Source organism: Bos indicus, chromosome 3 (genome assembly GCF_029378745.1).
Source record: "Bos indicus isolate NIAB-ARS_2022 breed Sahiwal x Tharparkar chromosome 3, NIAB-ARS_B.indTharparkar_mat_pri_1.0, whole genome shotgun sequence".
Taxonomy (NCBI): Eukaryota; Metazoa; Chordata; class Mammalia; order Artiodactyla; family Bovidae; genus Bos; species Bos indicus.
The window spans coordinates 103889805-103904295 of NC_091762.1; the positions used below are offsets into that span (position 1 = coordinate 103889805).

Here is a 14491-nt window from a genome sequence, read left to right on the forward strand (position 1 = left end):
CATTCTATAACTTTGTAATTGGCTTCACTCTTCACCTGGTAGGAGGTGCCTAGGCAGCATCCTTATCCTGTTCCTTTTCTAGTAGCCCTGATACATGGCAGTCTTGAACGAGAATAGAGATTGAAGAAAGAGACTATAATAGTATGAGTCATGAGTTCTAGTCCTAAATCTTCCACCTACCACTTGTGCAATGTTTAGTACGGCAAAATCTCTCAGAGTCTCAGTTTCTTGCCTTACTCATAAGATTGCTGGGATTTTATGAAATAAAATGTGAAAGAATTTTGATAACCTAAAAGGACAGGGTACAGTTAAAATGAACTAAAGTCTAATGAAAGTGAAAAGTAAAAGTCGTTCAGTCATGTCTTGACTCTTTGTGACCCCATGGACTATACAGTCCATGGACTTCTCCAGGCCAGAATACTGGAGTGGGTAGCCTTTTCCTTTTCCAGGGGATCTTCCCAACTCAGGGATTAAACCCAGGTCTCCTGCATTGTGGGCGGATTCTTTACCAGCTGAGCCACAAGGGAAGCCTGGTAGGACAGTAGAAAAACAAGACACAGTCCATTACCTTAAATGGAGCTTAAAATCTAGTGGAGGAGATATACTATAAGAATCAATCAGTTGGGCTTACTGAGCAGCTTCTGTGTACATGGGACCATGCTAGGTGTGCTGTGACACTCCCTACTTCTCTTCAGTTGAAGATTTGGGTTCATGGCTTTCTGGCATCTTCTTCACCCCAAGTCCTGCCATCATCCTGGAAGATTCCAAGGTCCATAGAGATCACCCACCAATGTCTTGACATCTCAGTTCCTCAGTCTCCTTATCTCTAATGACTGTCTCCTCTCTCCCACTTTGCCAACTACTTGTATAAGGACACCATGGGTTGTATCATCAATAACTGCTCTACTTCTGATATACTAAAATTAGATATTTGGATTCCAGTTTCTCCTTTTTACATAATTTGTACTCAATGCAATCATAAGTACCTTAAATTACTTGCCCAGTTCCCTTTACTTTGCTTCTTTATTCAACACAGAGTCTACAGAGTTCCTTATTTTAATCACTGTCTAAGTAAAATATTCAATTCTCTTGCCCCATCATCCTTCCACTCCACTCATGTGGCAAAACCTCAACCCTGGATAAACTCAACCATCTTCTCATGTCTATACTAAATGTTAATAAACATAAAGGTGGGGTCTCAGGCCTTGATTGGGCTCTCCATACCAACTGCTCTCCCCAGTCAGTTTTCTTTTCCATTTTCCACAGTGATTATTTCAAACTTTTTTCATTCTCTTGCAAACGCTGCTCTTTCTCTTTCTCTCTCACTTTTAGCAGATAACTTTGCTTCCTACTTCAGAGCACATAGAAACCACTGAACAAGTCCTTTGATTTCCTCTCAAGTTATAAACCCATTTGGGACTTCCCTGATGGTCCAGTGGTTAAGAATCTGTCTGCTAATGCAGGGGACACATGTTCAATCCCTGGTCTGGGATGCCATGGGGTAACTAAGCCCATGGGCCATAACTACTAAAGAGCCAGTGCTCTGCAACAAGAGAAGCCATGGCAAAGCTGTGCACGGCACCAAAACCCAGAGCAGCCAAAAAAAAACCATTTGGATCTCTGTTCATCCTCCCTTTCTTTCTCCTGTTACAGTAGACAAGGCTGATCTCCTGACTAATGCCAGCCTTTTTCTAAGTCCTAAACCTGCCCTTTTGGAGACTTCCTCACCAGTATTCAAACATACATGAATTTCCTTTTAACTCGGTTCCACATTCTCTTCTTTTTGAAACCAGACTTTTTGGAAAGTGTTATCTACAGTCACCATTTGCTCATCTCATATGCCCTCCTCAACTCACTCCTATTCACCATCCCATGGCATGTTATCTAGGAAGCAGTGTGTTTTCTGCCCTTCATAGGAACTGCTCTTATTAAAGTCTCCAGTCACCTTCAGGTTGTTAAATTTAGCAGTCACTTTTTATCCCTTACTTTGTTTGACTCATTGGTAGCATATGATACTCCTGACTACTTCTTTCTTGAAACACTCTTTAATCTAGCTTCTGTAACACACACGCTTTTGACTTTTCTTCTACTTCTCTAGCTGTTTTGTCTCAGCTGTTGGAAGTACTCCTTTTATCCATATAGAGAGGTTTTCCTTAGGTTTCTGCCTTTGAGTGTTTTCATCAAGCAACATATGGGAATATATCCATCATATGACTTGTATTACCATCTACCTATTGATGATCCTCACATTTATCTCCAGCCCAGGCCTCCAAACCCATAAGTCAAACTATTTGTTGCAAATCCACACATGGTTGTTCCAAAGACGCTCGAAAGTCATTGTCTCAAAAGCTGAACTTCTGTCTTCTCTCTCAAAATTATGTGAATGATTCCATCAAACCAGAAAATGAAATTGTCCTTAACCTGTTCTCATACTCAAACTTCTGCCTAGAGTACCTTCTTCCTTACTTCCTATACTCATTAATCCCCGAGTTTCATTGATTTTGCCTCCTCTCAATTTCATCTACTTTTCTCTGTCCTCACAAACATCATTTCAGTAACAGCCTCCTAATTGGTCTTGCTACTTTCATTCTGGTACCAACCATCTACTTTCCACACAGCAGGGAGAGTGATTTTTCTAAAGCACAAATCTATCTATGTCTCTGCTATGTTACTAAATCCTGCAGGAGTTTCTCATTGTCCAAATTCCCTAGGGTAGGCATTCATATTCCCTCAAGATCAGACCCCTGACTTCCTCTTCATTCTCAGCATCTCCTTCCTCATTTCCTTTCTACATACTCTATGCTACAGCACCACTGATGTCACTTTTAGTTCCTCAAACAAACCAAGCTTTTTCTTGCACATGTCATATCTTCCCTGAAATTATTCTCCCAACTTTTTGCTTTGCCCTTGATTACTCATACTTCAGGACTCAATTTATCAGTTCCCTTTAAGAATATTTTCTGTTTCATTAACTAGGCCAGAGCCCCTCCTTTGTGCTCCCATCCAAGACCTTCCTTGTTTAATGATTTATATTCCCCCATCAGGCAATATGCACCATAACTCCTCTAACGATAGGACCCATGTCTGTCTTACTTTGTAGCCTCAGCATCTACCTACAGTATCTGGCACATGATAGATAAGCAATTTATTGTTGAATGTGATTGTGTAAGGATCTGAGATAAGTGGGGGCTGTGAAGTGAGGCACAGAAGACAAGCAAACAGGGAAACATTATGAGAAGAGGAGAGAAGAAAACATATGGCAGATAAGTGGACTTCTTACCATCCTAGCAATGGCGAGCAGTTTCGACCTAGCTGTGTAAACAAGTGGCTGTAAGAAGTTGTTTAAAGAGAAGTCCAGTGTCTTTTCCATGGCAAGGTTCTCCACCTCCAAATGAATTAAGGCCACAGCCTTGTTCCCTATGGCAAGTATCTCTGCCGATTATCCCAAATCAGCTGGGTGGATTTTCATCAGCTTTGATTACCATTATCAAATTATTCTCTGAAAAGCATTCAGATTGGCCATTTCATCTCCATTGTTACTTATTCATTCTAAATTATCTCTTAATCTGTGGCTGGAGAAGGAAATGGCAACCCACTCCAGTGTTCTTGCCTGGAGAATCCCAGGGACAGAGGAGCCTGGTGGGCTGCTGGTCCACAGGGTTTCACAGAGTCAGACACAACTGAAGCGACTTAGTATGCATGCATGCATTGGAGAAGGAAATGGCAACCCACTCCAGTATTCTTGCCTGGAGAATCCCAGGGACAGAGGAGCCTGGTGGGCTACTGTCTATGGGGTCGCACAGAGTTGGACATGACTGAAGTGACTTAGCAGCAGCAGCAGCATCTGTGGCTAATATCCAGATTAACTGGTCTTTCCTCTCAATTCATCTAATAGAATTACTAGGCCTATATCCCCCGAAAGTCTTGTAATACACTATTTTAGTACTCAGAACTAGACTTTCTTTTTCTTACTCCTACAACAGACCTACACATTGTGATCTGGCTTCTTGGCTCTTTGCTCCTGTGATCACTATGATACCTGCTCTCCAACACCTCCCTAGTATCTCATTCTGCTTCTGCAACTAAGGCTCATGATTTTGAATCTTAGAGCTCACTATAGACTTAAAACCAGTTTTTAAGAGGACATAAAATTCAGGGGCCTGAAACTGGCAAAACAGTCCATTCTATTTTAGAATAAAGACAAATTTGGCTATATATAGGCCATACTTTCTCAACTCACTGATAAAGTATCCTTTAGTATGATATATAAGTTAAAATGTCATCTATTTTTCCTTTTGATGATCTAATTTTAGGCTTTTGTCTAGACAAAATTTGATTTCATCTATAGCATGTGTGCCAAAACATAGTAATGCATTTGTCTAAATCTCAAAAGTTTCTGTGCAAGATACTTCTGATGGGACTTCCCTAGCAGTCCAGTGGTTAAGACTCTGTACTTCCACTGCAGGGGACCTGGGTTCCATCCCTGGTTGGGAAACAGATTATTGTGGCAGAAAGTGAAGAAGAACTAAAGAGCTTCTTGATGAAAGTGAAAGAAGAGAGTAAAAAAGTTGGCTTAAAACTCAACATTCAGAGGACTAAGATCATGGCATCTGGTCCCATCACTTCATGGCAAATACATGGGGAAACAATGGAAACAGTGAGAGACTTTATATTTTTGGGCTCCAAAATCACTGCAGATGGTGACTGCATACATGAAATTAAAAGACGTTTTCTCCTTGGAAAAAAAGCTATGACAAACCTAGACAGTATATTAAAAAAGCAGAGACGTTATTTTACCAATAAAGGTCTGGTCTAGTCAAAGCTATGGCTTTTCCAGTAGTCATGTATGGATGTGAGAGTTGAACTATAAAGAAAGCTGAGTACCGAAGAATTGATGCTTTTGAACTGTGGTGTTGGAGAAGACTCTTGAGAGTCCCTTGGACTGCAAGGAGATCCAAATCAGTCAATCCTAAAGGAAATCAGTCCTGAATAGTCATTCGAAGAACTGATGCTGAAGCTGAAACTCCGATACTCTGGCCACCTGATGCAAAGAACTGACTCACTGGAAAAGACGTGATGCTGGGAAAGATTGAAGGCAGGAGAAGAAGGGGACAACAGAGGATGAGATGGTTGGATGGCATCACCAACACGATGGAAATGAGTTTAAGTAGGCTCTAGGAGCTGGTGATGGACAGGGAAGCCTGGCATGCTGCAGTCCATGGGGTCGCAAAGAGTCGGACACAACTGAGTGACTGAACTGAACTGTGCAACCAAAAATAAAAGATATGTTGGCTGGAAAAGTAGGAACACAACAGTTACAGGGCAAGATTAACAACAGTGAAAAAAAAAGAAAAAAATTCTCAAAACAATTATCAGATATAATGTTAAATAAAAATAGCAAAAAACAAACCTCTCTGAAAAGTATGGTCTTAAAATGTAAAAAATACATATTTTTTTACATATATTTGTATTAGTTAGTGTTAGTTGCCCAGTCATGTCTGATTTTTGGTGATCCCATGGACTGTAGCCCACCAGGCTCCTCTATCCATGGAATTCTCCAGGCAAGAATACTCACGTGGGTTGCCATTCCCTTCTCCTGGGGATCTTCCCAGACCAGGGATTGAACCTGGGTCTCCTGCATTGCAGGAGATCCTTTATAGTCTGAAAGAATATAGGGAAGCCCCATATACATGTATATGTATGGGAAAAAAGACAAGAAAGAAAAAATTAGGACATTAACATTTTTCCATAGTGGAAATTATAATTTCCTTATACTTTTCCATGCTTTCCAGATTTTCCAAAAAAGCATATATTTATTTTTAAAAGAAGGAACAAAAGTTTGAGATTGTAATAACATATCAAAAGCCAAGCTTTGGGAATTTTTTTGAACTGATTTTTCCATGCACATCATTTGAAAATGAATATCAAAATTATATAATTATACCCCCCAAATAATTAAGGTGACATGAGATTTTTCTCCATTTACCAGAGTTCCTCTTTTTCTTCCTTCAGGCTTTGAATTTCTATTCCCAAAATTGGTAGTTTAGGCACAAGATCTTTACAGGTATTTTCACTTGAAGTTAAATTAGCAGCTGCAGTTTTTTTACCTACAGTAAAATGATTTAATTGCTCAAATTCTTGTAAAAGCTTCAAGACCTGTTAAGTAAAAAGACAAATATTCTATTTTGTATACTCTTATATGTGACTGTAAAAAAGTATGTTGATTTCATTACATGCTTAAATGATTATTAGCTTAAATAACATAAACTGCATCCAAATTGAAGTCTTATTCCAATTTAACACTTTGCAGTTGTTACCTAATCTAACTCATTTTTACCATAGGCATAGGAGTGCATTAAGTCCACGGTTTTTAGAAAAGAGGGTATTTTGGGTCTCTGGGATTAGCTTCCTAGAGTGCTGTTTAGGGTTGTGCTCTTTTAACAAGCAAAAAGATGTGTTACCCTATTAGAGCTTTTGCATTATTATCACATATTTCTGTTCTCAAGTTTACAGTGTACTTCATTTATTGAAAAGCAATAATATACTGTTGCAAGAAAACATTAGAAATAACATTAGCTATACATGACAGAGCACAGAAGTCTTCCAATCAGATTTTACTTGTTTGGAAACACTTGAACGTGTAAGGATTCCCAGACTATTGTAGTGATTCTCAGATTTTAGCTAATAAGAGCATAACCTAAGGAGTTAAAAAAAATGCGGTCTCACATCGACACCCCACTCCTGAGATTCAGGTCAGTGGTATGGGCTGGGAAATGGGAACGTGCACTTCAAATAAGTCTCCCAGACAATTCTGATTCTAGTGGATGCTTTGAGAGTCATTGCTCTGCTGTGTAGTTTGGCAAAATATTTGGCCAGGTTTTGTTGCTTTGTTTTGTTTTTTGACAAACAGATTCCTTTCCTCAAATGCATATTTTCACGTAAAATGAAAAAATGCCTCCAGAAGGCAGCAGAAAGGGTGGATGGGGGATAGTTCCAAGAATGGAAGATGAATCTCCATTCAAGTATTGCGTGAAGAGAGACAACAACCTGTCTGACTCCCATTCTGAGCCTCTCTGAAAATGCAAAGTTTTTATAGTTATTATTAATATGTTTGATTCTAAGAACACAATCTAAAGATCAATTTAAGTTACTTTAATGAATCTTTTTTATCTTCTTGGCCTTTTCAATTTTCTGAAGAAAGACCACAGTGTGTGATATGGGTTATAATCCCATAAAGCTATATATATAATCTCATATGGATTATAACCTCTCCAGGGGAGAAATTTGCTCTTACACTGGGAATTAGGAGGTGGGAAGATACAGACAGGTGAAAAAGAGACTATACCAAGCATTTAGAAGAGAGCAATAGAAGAGACTATTTCAAGCATGATCAATACGGTCAAAGGCATAGTGTGTAACTGAGCAGGGAGTATTTTTGCTCAAGTGAGGAGGATGGTCTTCCTGGAGTAGAGGCTACAAGGTGAGGAGCTGAGGAAGTAAGACAAGACTGAGGGGAGGGATCAGATGATGAAGAGACCTGAAAGACAGTAATTTTCTTAACAAACTTGTGTAACTTTTGTGAACAGGAAGACAGACTCCAAGATGCTATTTAAATCACTGATTTTTATAGTCATTGTAAAAATTTAAACATTACAAATACTCAATGTTAGTTTCTTAAAAAGTAAATATATATATATATAAAACTATAAAACACTGGTGAAAGAAATCAAAGAGGACACTAATAGATGGAGAAATATACCATGTTCATGGATTGGAAGAATCAATATAGTGAAAATGAGTATACTACCCAAAGCAATCTATAGATTCGATGCAATCCCTATCAAGCTACCAATGGTTTTTTTCACAGAGCTAGAACAAATAATTTCACAATTTGTATGGAAATACAAAAAACCTCGAATAGCCAAAGCTATCTTGAGAAAGAAGAATGGAACTGGAGGAATCAACCTGCCTGACTTCAGGCTCTACTACAAAGCCACAGTCATCAAGACAGTATGGTACTGGCACAAAGACAGAAATATAGATCAATGGAACAAAATAGAAAGCCCAGAGATGAGTCCACACGCCTATGGACACCTTATCTTTGACAAAGGAGGCAAGAATATACAATGGATTAAAGACAATCTCTTTAACAAGTGGTGCTGGGAAAACTGGTCAACCACTTGCAAAAGAATGAAACTAGAACACTTTCTAACACCATACACAAAAATAAACTCAAAATGGATTAAAGATCTAAACATAAGACCAGAAACTATAAAACTGCTAGAGGAGAACATAGGCAAAACACTCTCTGACATAAATCACAGCAGGATCCTCTATGACCCACCTCCCAGAATACTGGAAATAAAAGCAAAAATAAACAAACGGGACCTAATTAAACTTAAAAGCTTCTGCACAACAAAGGAAACTCTAAGCAAGGTGAAAAGACAGCCTTCAGAATGGGAGAAAATAATAGCAAATGAAGCAACTGACAAACAACTAATCTCAAAAATATACAAGCAACTCCTACAGCTCAACTCCAGAAAAATAAACGACCCAATCAAAAGAACTAAATAGACATTTCTCCAAAGAAGACACATAGATGGCTAACAAACACATGAAAAGATGCTCCACATCACTCATTATCAGAGAAATGCAAATCAAAATGGTACAATGAGGTACCATTTCACGCCAGTCAGAATGGCTGCTATCCAAAAGTCTACAAGCAATAAATGCTGGAGAGGGTGTGGAGAAAAGGGAACCCTCTTACACTGTTGGTGGGAATGCAAACTAGTACAGCCACTATGGAGAACAGTGTGGAAATTCCTTAAAAAACTGGAAATAGAACTGCCTTATGACCCAGCAATCCCACTGCTGGGGCATACACACTGAGGAAACCAGGACTGAAAGAGACACGTGTACCCTCAAAGTTCATTGCAACACTGTTTATAATAGCCAGGACATGGAAGCAACCTAGATGTCCATCAGCAGATGAATGGATAAGAAAGCAGTGGTACATATACACAATGGAGTATTACTCAGCCATTAAAAAGAATACATTTGAATCCGTTCTAATGAGGTGGATGAAACTGGAGCCTATTATACAGGGTGAAGTAAGCCAGAAAGGAAAACACCAATACAGTATACTAACACATATATATGGGATTTAGAAAGACGGTAATGATAACCCTGTATGTTAGAGAGCAAAAGAGACACAGATGTATAGAACAGTCTTTTGGACTCTGTGGGAGAGGGAGAGGGTGGGAAGATTTGGGAGAATGGCATTGAAACATGTATGATATCATATAAGAAATGAATCACCAGTCCAGATTCAGTGCAGGATACAGGATGCTTGGGGCTGGTGCACTGGGATGACCCAGAGGGATGGTACGGGGAGGGAGGTGGGAGGGGGATTCAGGAAGGGGTACACATGTACCCCTGTGGTGGATTTATGTTGATGTATGGCAAAACCAATACAATATTGTAAAGTAATTAGCCTCCAACTAAAATAAATAAATTTAAATTAAAAAAAAGAAGTAAAGAAAGTCAAACAGAATTTAGACTTGTCATTCTAGCAAAGTGAGAATTGCTGATGGTTTCTAAAGTGGAAGGCGACCTTGACACTAAACACTTTCTAGGTATTCTGGATTCTCAAATGACCAAGTCATTGGATATTATAAGTGGTCAGCTTTGCTCTTTATCATGAAGACAGTTAAGTCCACAGGACCCTTCATGGCACAGATGCTGTGGAACAGGAGTAACTGTTCCACAGGCTCCTCCTTACCGAAATTTTATCCTGGTGACATAGCTCAATCTCATAACCAGCCATGTCGAAGTACCATAAAGCATTCAGTTGTTTGTTCCACTTTCTGCTTAAGGCTCTAGAGGAGTGAGGACAGAGATCACGCTGAGAAACACCAGGCAACTTGGTACCTGTTCATTATTCCGAGTCTGGTGTCCCTATCTGTAAACTGAGGAAGCTGGCCTACGTGAATCCACCCTCTTCTGGCTCTAAAATGCTGTGGCCCAAATAAAACAACAGCCTCAACAGCCTATGAAACAAGGGCTTCAATAAATACATAAAATACAATTTTTAGTCACTCTTAGCAAGACTCGGAGAAGGCAATGGCAACCCACTCCAGTATTCTTTCCTGGAAAATCCCATGGATGGGGGAGCCTGGTGGGCTGCGGTCTATGGGGTCCCTAAGAGTTGGACACGACTGAGCAACTTCACTTTCACTTTTCACTTTCATGCATTGGAGAAGGAAATGGCAACCCACTCCAGTGTTCTTGCCTGGAGAATCTCAGGGATGGGGGAGCCTGGTGGGCTGCCGTCTATGGGGTTGCACAGAGTCAGACATGGCTGAAGCAACTTAGCAGCAGCAGCAGCAGCAGCAAGACTATCTTTAAGTCTAAAGCACTCTGCGTTATAAAGAGAAACTAGAAAATAATTAAAGAATCAAAGGTTCAAAACTGAAACTTTTAATGAGTATAAGTTTGATGGGAAATAGAATACCCATAGTCTCAAAGTGCCTCCCCACAGGTAATTATTAATTGCAAAGGCAGTTGTAATAAATTTATAGTGGAGAAATCCGACAGATAGTACCTTACCCAAAGTAAACAGAACAAAAGGATATCCTTTTTTGTTCTGATACAATGCACTGAGAAGGATACAGCATCACTTCTGCAGTATTCTTGCCAAAATTATGTAATCTAAAGTTTATTGTGAGGAAACATGAGAAAAGCCCAAATTGAGGGACATTCTTGAAAACAAATGATTTGTACTCTTCAAAGAGAGTAAAACCGTGAACAAGAAAGAATGAGGAACTGTTGCAGATTCAAGGAACTTTAGAGATATGACAGTTAAATGCAATGTATGGTCCTGGATTGGACCTTGGACTAGGGAAAAAAATGTCTTTTGCTATTGAGTGGGACAATTGGTGAAATTTGAATAAGAGCTGTAGATTATAGTACTATATTAATTTCCTGATTTTGAGATTTGTACTGTGACAAAAAGATGTCACTATTTTTAGCAAACACATGGAAACATTTGGGGTTAAAGGAGTATTAGGTATCCAACTCACTCCCAGGGTTCAGGAAAAAAGTGTGTATGTATGTGTGTAGAGCAAGAGCAAGAGAGATTGATAAAACCAAATAGGTACCATGTTAACATTTGGAGAGGTCAAAGACTATGGAGAATCCTTATACTATTTTGCAACTTTTCTGTAAATCTGAAATTATTTCAAAATAAAAAGTTTTTTTAAATGAGAGGGAGAGAGAGTCCCATTATCAGGATAGTGATCTGGATCTCTGGCTTTATATTATATTCTTCTCACTTCCTTTCATTCTTTATGTTAAGTTTTGTTTTTTTTTTAAATAGGTTCAGGTGTTTGTTTTTTTTTTAATTTTATTTTTAAAGTTTACAAATTGTATTAGTTTTGCCAAATATCAAAATGAAACCGCCACAGGTATACATGTGTTCCCCATCCTGAACTCTTCTCCCTCCTCCCTCCCCATACCATCCCTCTGGGTCATGCCAGTGCACTAGCCCCAAGCATCCAGTATCGTGCATCGAACCTGGACTGGCAACTCATTTCATACATTGCTTTTATTTCCAATATTCTGGGAGGTGGGTCATAGAGGATCCTGCTGTGATGTATATCAGAGAGTGTTTTGCCTATGTTCTCCTCTAGGAGTGTTATAGTTTCTGGTCTTACATTGAGATCTTTAATCCATTTTGAGTTTATTTTTGTGTATGGTGTTAGAAAAGTGTTCTAGTTTCATTCTTTTACAAGTGGTTGACCAGACTTCCCAGCACCACTTGTTAAAGAGATTGTCTTTAATCCATTGTATATTCTTGCCTCCTTTGTCAAAGATAAGGTGTCCATAGGCGTGTGGACTCATCTCTGGGCTTTCTATTTTGTTCCATTGATCTATATTTCTGTCTTTGTGCCAGTACCATACTGTCTTGATAACTGTGGCTTTGTAGTAGAGCCTGAAGTCAGGCAGATTGATTCCTCCAGTTCCATTCTTCTTTCTCAAGATTGCTTTGGCTATTCGAGGTTTTTTGTATTTCCATACAAATTGTGAAATTATTTGTTCTAGTTCTGTGAAGAATACCGTTGGTAGCTTGATAGGGATTGCATTGAATCTATAAATTGCTTTAGGTAGTATACTCATTTTCACTATATTGATTCTTCCAATCCATGAACATGGTATATTTCTCCATCTATTAGTGTCCTCTTTGATTTCTTTCACCAGTGTTTTATAGTTTTCTATGTATAGGTCTTTAGTTTCTCTAGGTAGATATATTCCTAAGTATTTTATTCTTTCCATTGCAATGGTGAATGGAATTGTTTCCTTAATTTCTCTTTCTGTTTTCTCATTATTAGTGTATAGGAATGCAAGGGATTTCTGTGTGTTGATTTTATATCCTGCAACTTAACTATAATCATTGATTAGTTCTAGTAATTTTCTGGTGGAGTCTTTAGGGTTTTCTATGTAGAGGATCACGTCATCTGCAAATAGTGAGAGTTTTACTTCTTCTTTTCCAATTTGGATTCCTTTTATTTCTTTTTCTGCTCTGATTGCTGTGGCCAAAACTTCCAAAACTATGTTGAATAGTAACGGTGAAAGTGGGCACCCTTGTCTTGTCCCTGATTTTAGAGGGAATGCTTTCAATTTTTCGCCATTGAGGATAATGTTTGCTGTGGGTTTGTCATATATAGCTTTTATTATGTTGAGGTATGTTCCTTCTATTCCTGCTTTCTGGAGAGTTTTTATCATAAATGGATGTTGAATTTTGTCAAAGGCTTTCTCTGCATCTATTGAGATAATCATATGGCTTTTATTTTTCAATTTGTTAATGTGGTGTATTACATTGATTGATTTGCAGATATTGAAGAATCCTTGCATCCCTGGGATAAAGCCCACTTGGTCATGGTGTATGATCTTTGTAATGTGTTGTTGGATTCTGATTGCTAGAATTTTGTTAAGGATTTTTGCATCTATGTTCATCAGTGATATTGGCCTGTAGTTTTCTTTTTTTGTAGGATCTTTGTCAGGTGTTGGTATTAGGGTGATGGTGGCCTCATAAAATGAGTTTGGAAGTTTACCTTCCTCTGCAATTTTCTGGAAGAGTTTGAGCAGGATAGGTGTTAGCTCTTCTCTAAATTTTTGGTAGAATTCAGCTGTGAAGCCACCTGGACCTGGGTTTTTGTTTGCTGGAAGATTTCTGATTACAGTTTCAATTTCCGTGCTTGTGATGGGTCTGTTAAGATTTTCTATTTCTTCCTGGTCCAGTTTTGGAAAATTGTACTTTTCTAAGAATTTGTCCATTTCTTCCACGTTGTCCATTTTATTGGCATATAATTGTTGATAGTAGTCTTTTATGATCCTTTGTATTTCTGTGTTGTCTGTTGTGATCTCTCCATTTTCATTTCTAATTTTATTGATTTGATTTTTCTCCCTTTGTTTCTTGATGAGTCTGGCTAATGGTTTGTCAATTTTATTTATCCTTTCAAAGAACCAGCTTTTGGCTTTGTTGATTTTTGCTATGGTCTCTTTTGTTTCTTTTGCATTTATTTCTGCCCTAATTTTTAAGATTTCTTTCCTTCTACTAACCCTGGGGTTCTTCGTTTCTTCCTTTTCTAGTTGCTTTAGGTGTAGAGTTAGGTTATTTATTTGACTTTTTTCTTGTTTCTTGAGGTATGCCTGTACTGCTATGAACTTTCCCCTTAGGACTGCTTTTACAGTGTCCCACAGGTTTTGGGTTGTTGTGTTTTCATTTTCATTCGTTTCTATGCAAATTTTGATTTCTTTTTTGATTTCTTCTGTGATTTGTTGGTTATTCAGCAGCGTGTTGTTCAGGCTCCATACGTTGGAGTTTTTAATAGTTTTTCTCCTGTAATTGAGATCTAATCTTACTGCATTGTGGTCAGAAAAGATGCTTGGAATGATTTCTATTTTTTTGAATTTACCAAGGCTAGATTTATGGCCCAGGATGTGATTTATCCTGGAGAAGGTTCCATGTGCGCTTGAGAAAAATGTGAAATTCATTGTTTTGGGATGAAATGTCCTATAGATATCAATTAGGTCTAACTGGTCTATTGTATCGTTTAAAGTTTGTGTTTCCTTGTTAATTTTCTGTTTAGTTGATATATCCATAGGTGTGAAGTGGGGCATTAAAGTCTCCCACTATTATTGTGTTATTGTTAATTTCTCCTTTCATACTTGTTAGCATTTGTCTTACCTACTGTGGTGCTCCCGTGTTGGGTGCATATATATTTATAATTGTTATATCTTCTTCTTGGATTGATCCTTTGATCATTATGTAGTGACCATCTTTGTCTCTTTTCACAGCCTTTGTTTTAAAGTCTATTTTATCTGATATGAGTATTGCTACTCCTCCTTTCTTTTGGTCTCTATTTGCATGGAAAATCTTTTTCCAGACCTTCACTTTCAGTCCGTATGTGTCCCCTGTTTTGAGGTGGGA

The 14491-nt window shown here is 38.4% G+C and overlaps 1 protein-coding gene across 2 annotated transcripts in view; it reads right to left on the bottom strand.

Moving 5' to 3' along the window:
* The window catches only part of CCDC30 (coiled-coil domain containing 30), a 135697-nt gene that overhangs the window by 67356 nt on the left and 53850 nt on the right, over positions 1 to 14491 (bottom strand). For both annotated transcript variants that reach the window (XM_070786725.1, XM_019958273.2), the window contains exon 9: positions 5987 to 6156. In XM_070786725.1, the coding sequence (XP_070642826.1) occupies positions 5987 to 6156 (170 nt within the window). The remainder of the gene's footprint in view (positions 1 to 5986; positions 6157 to 14491) is intronic.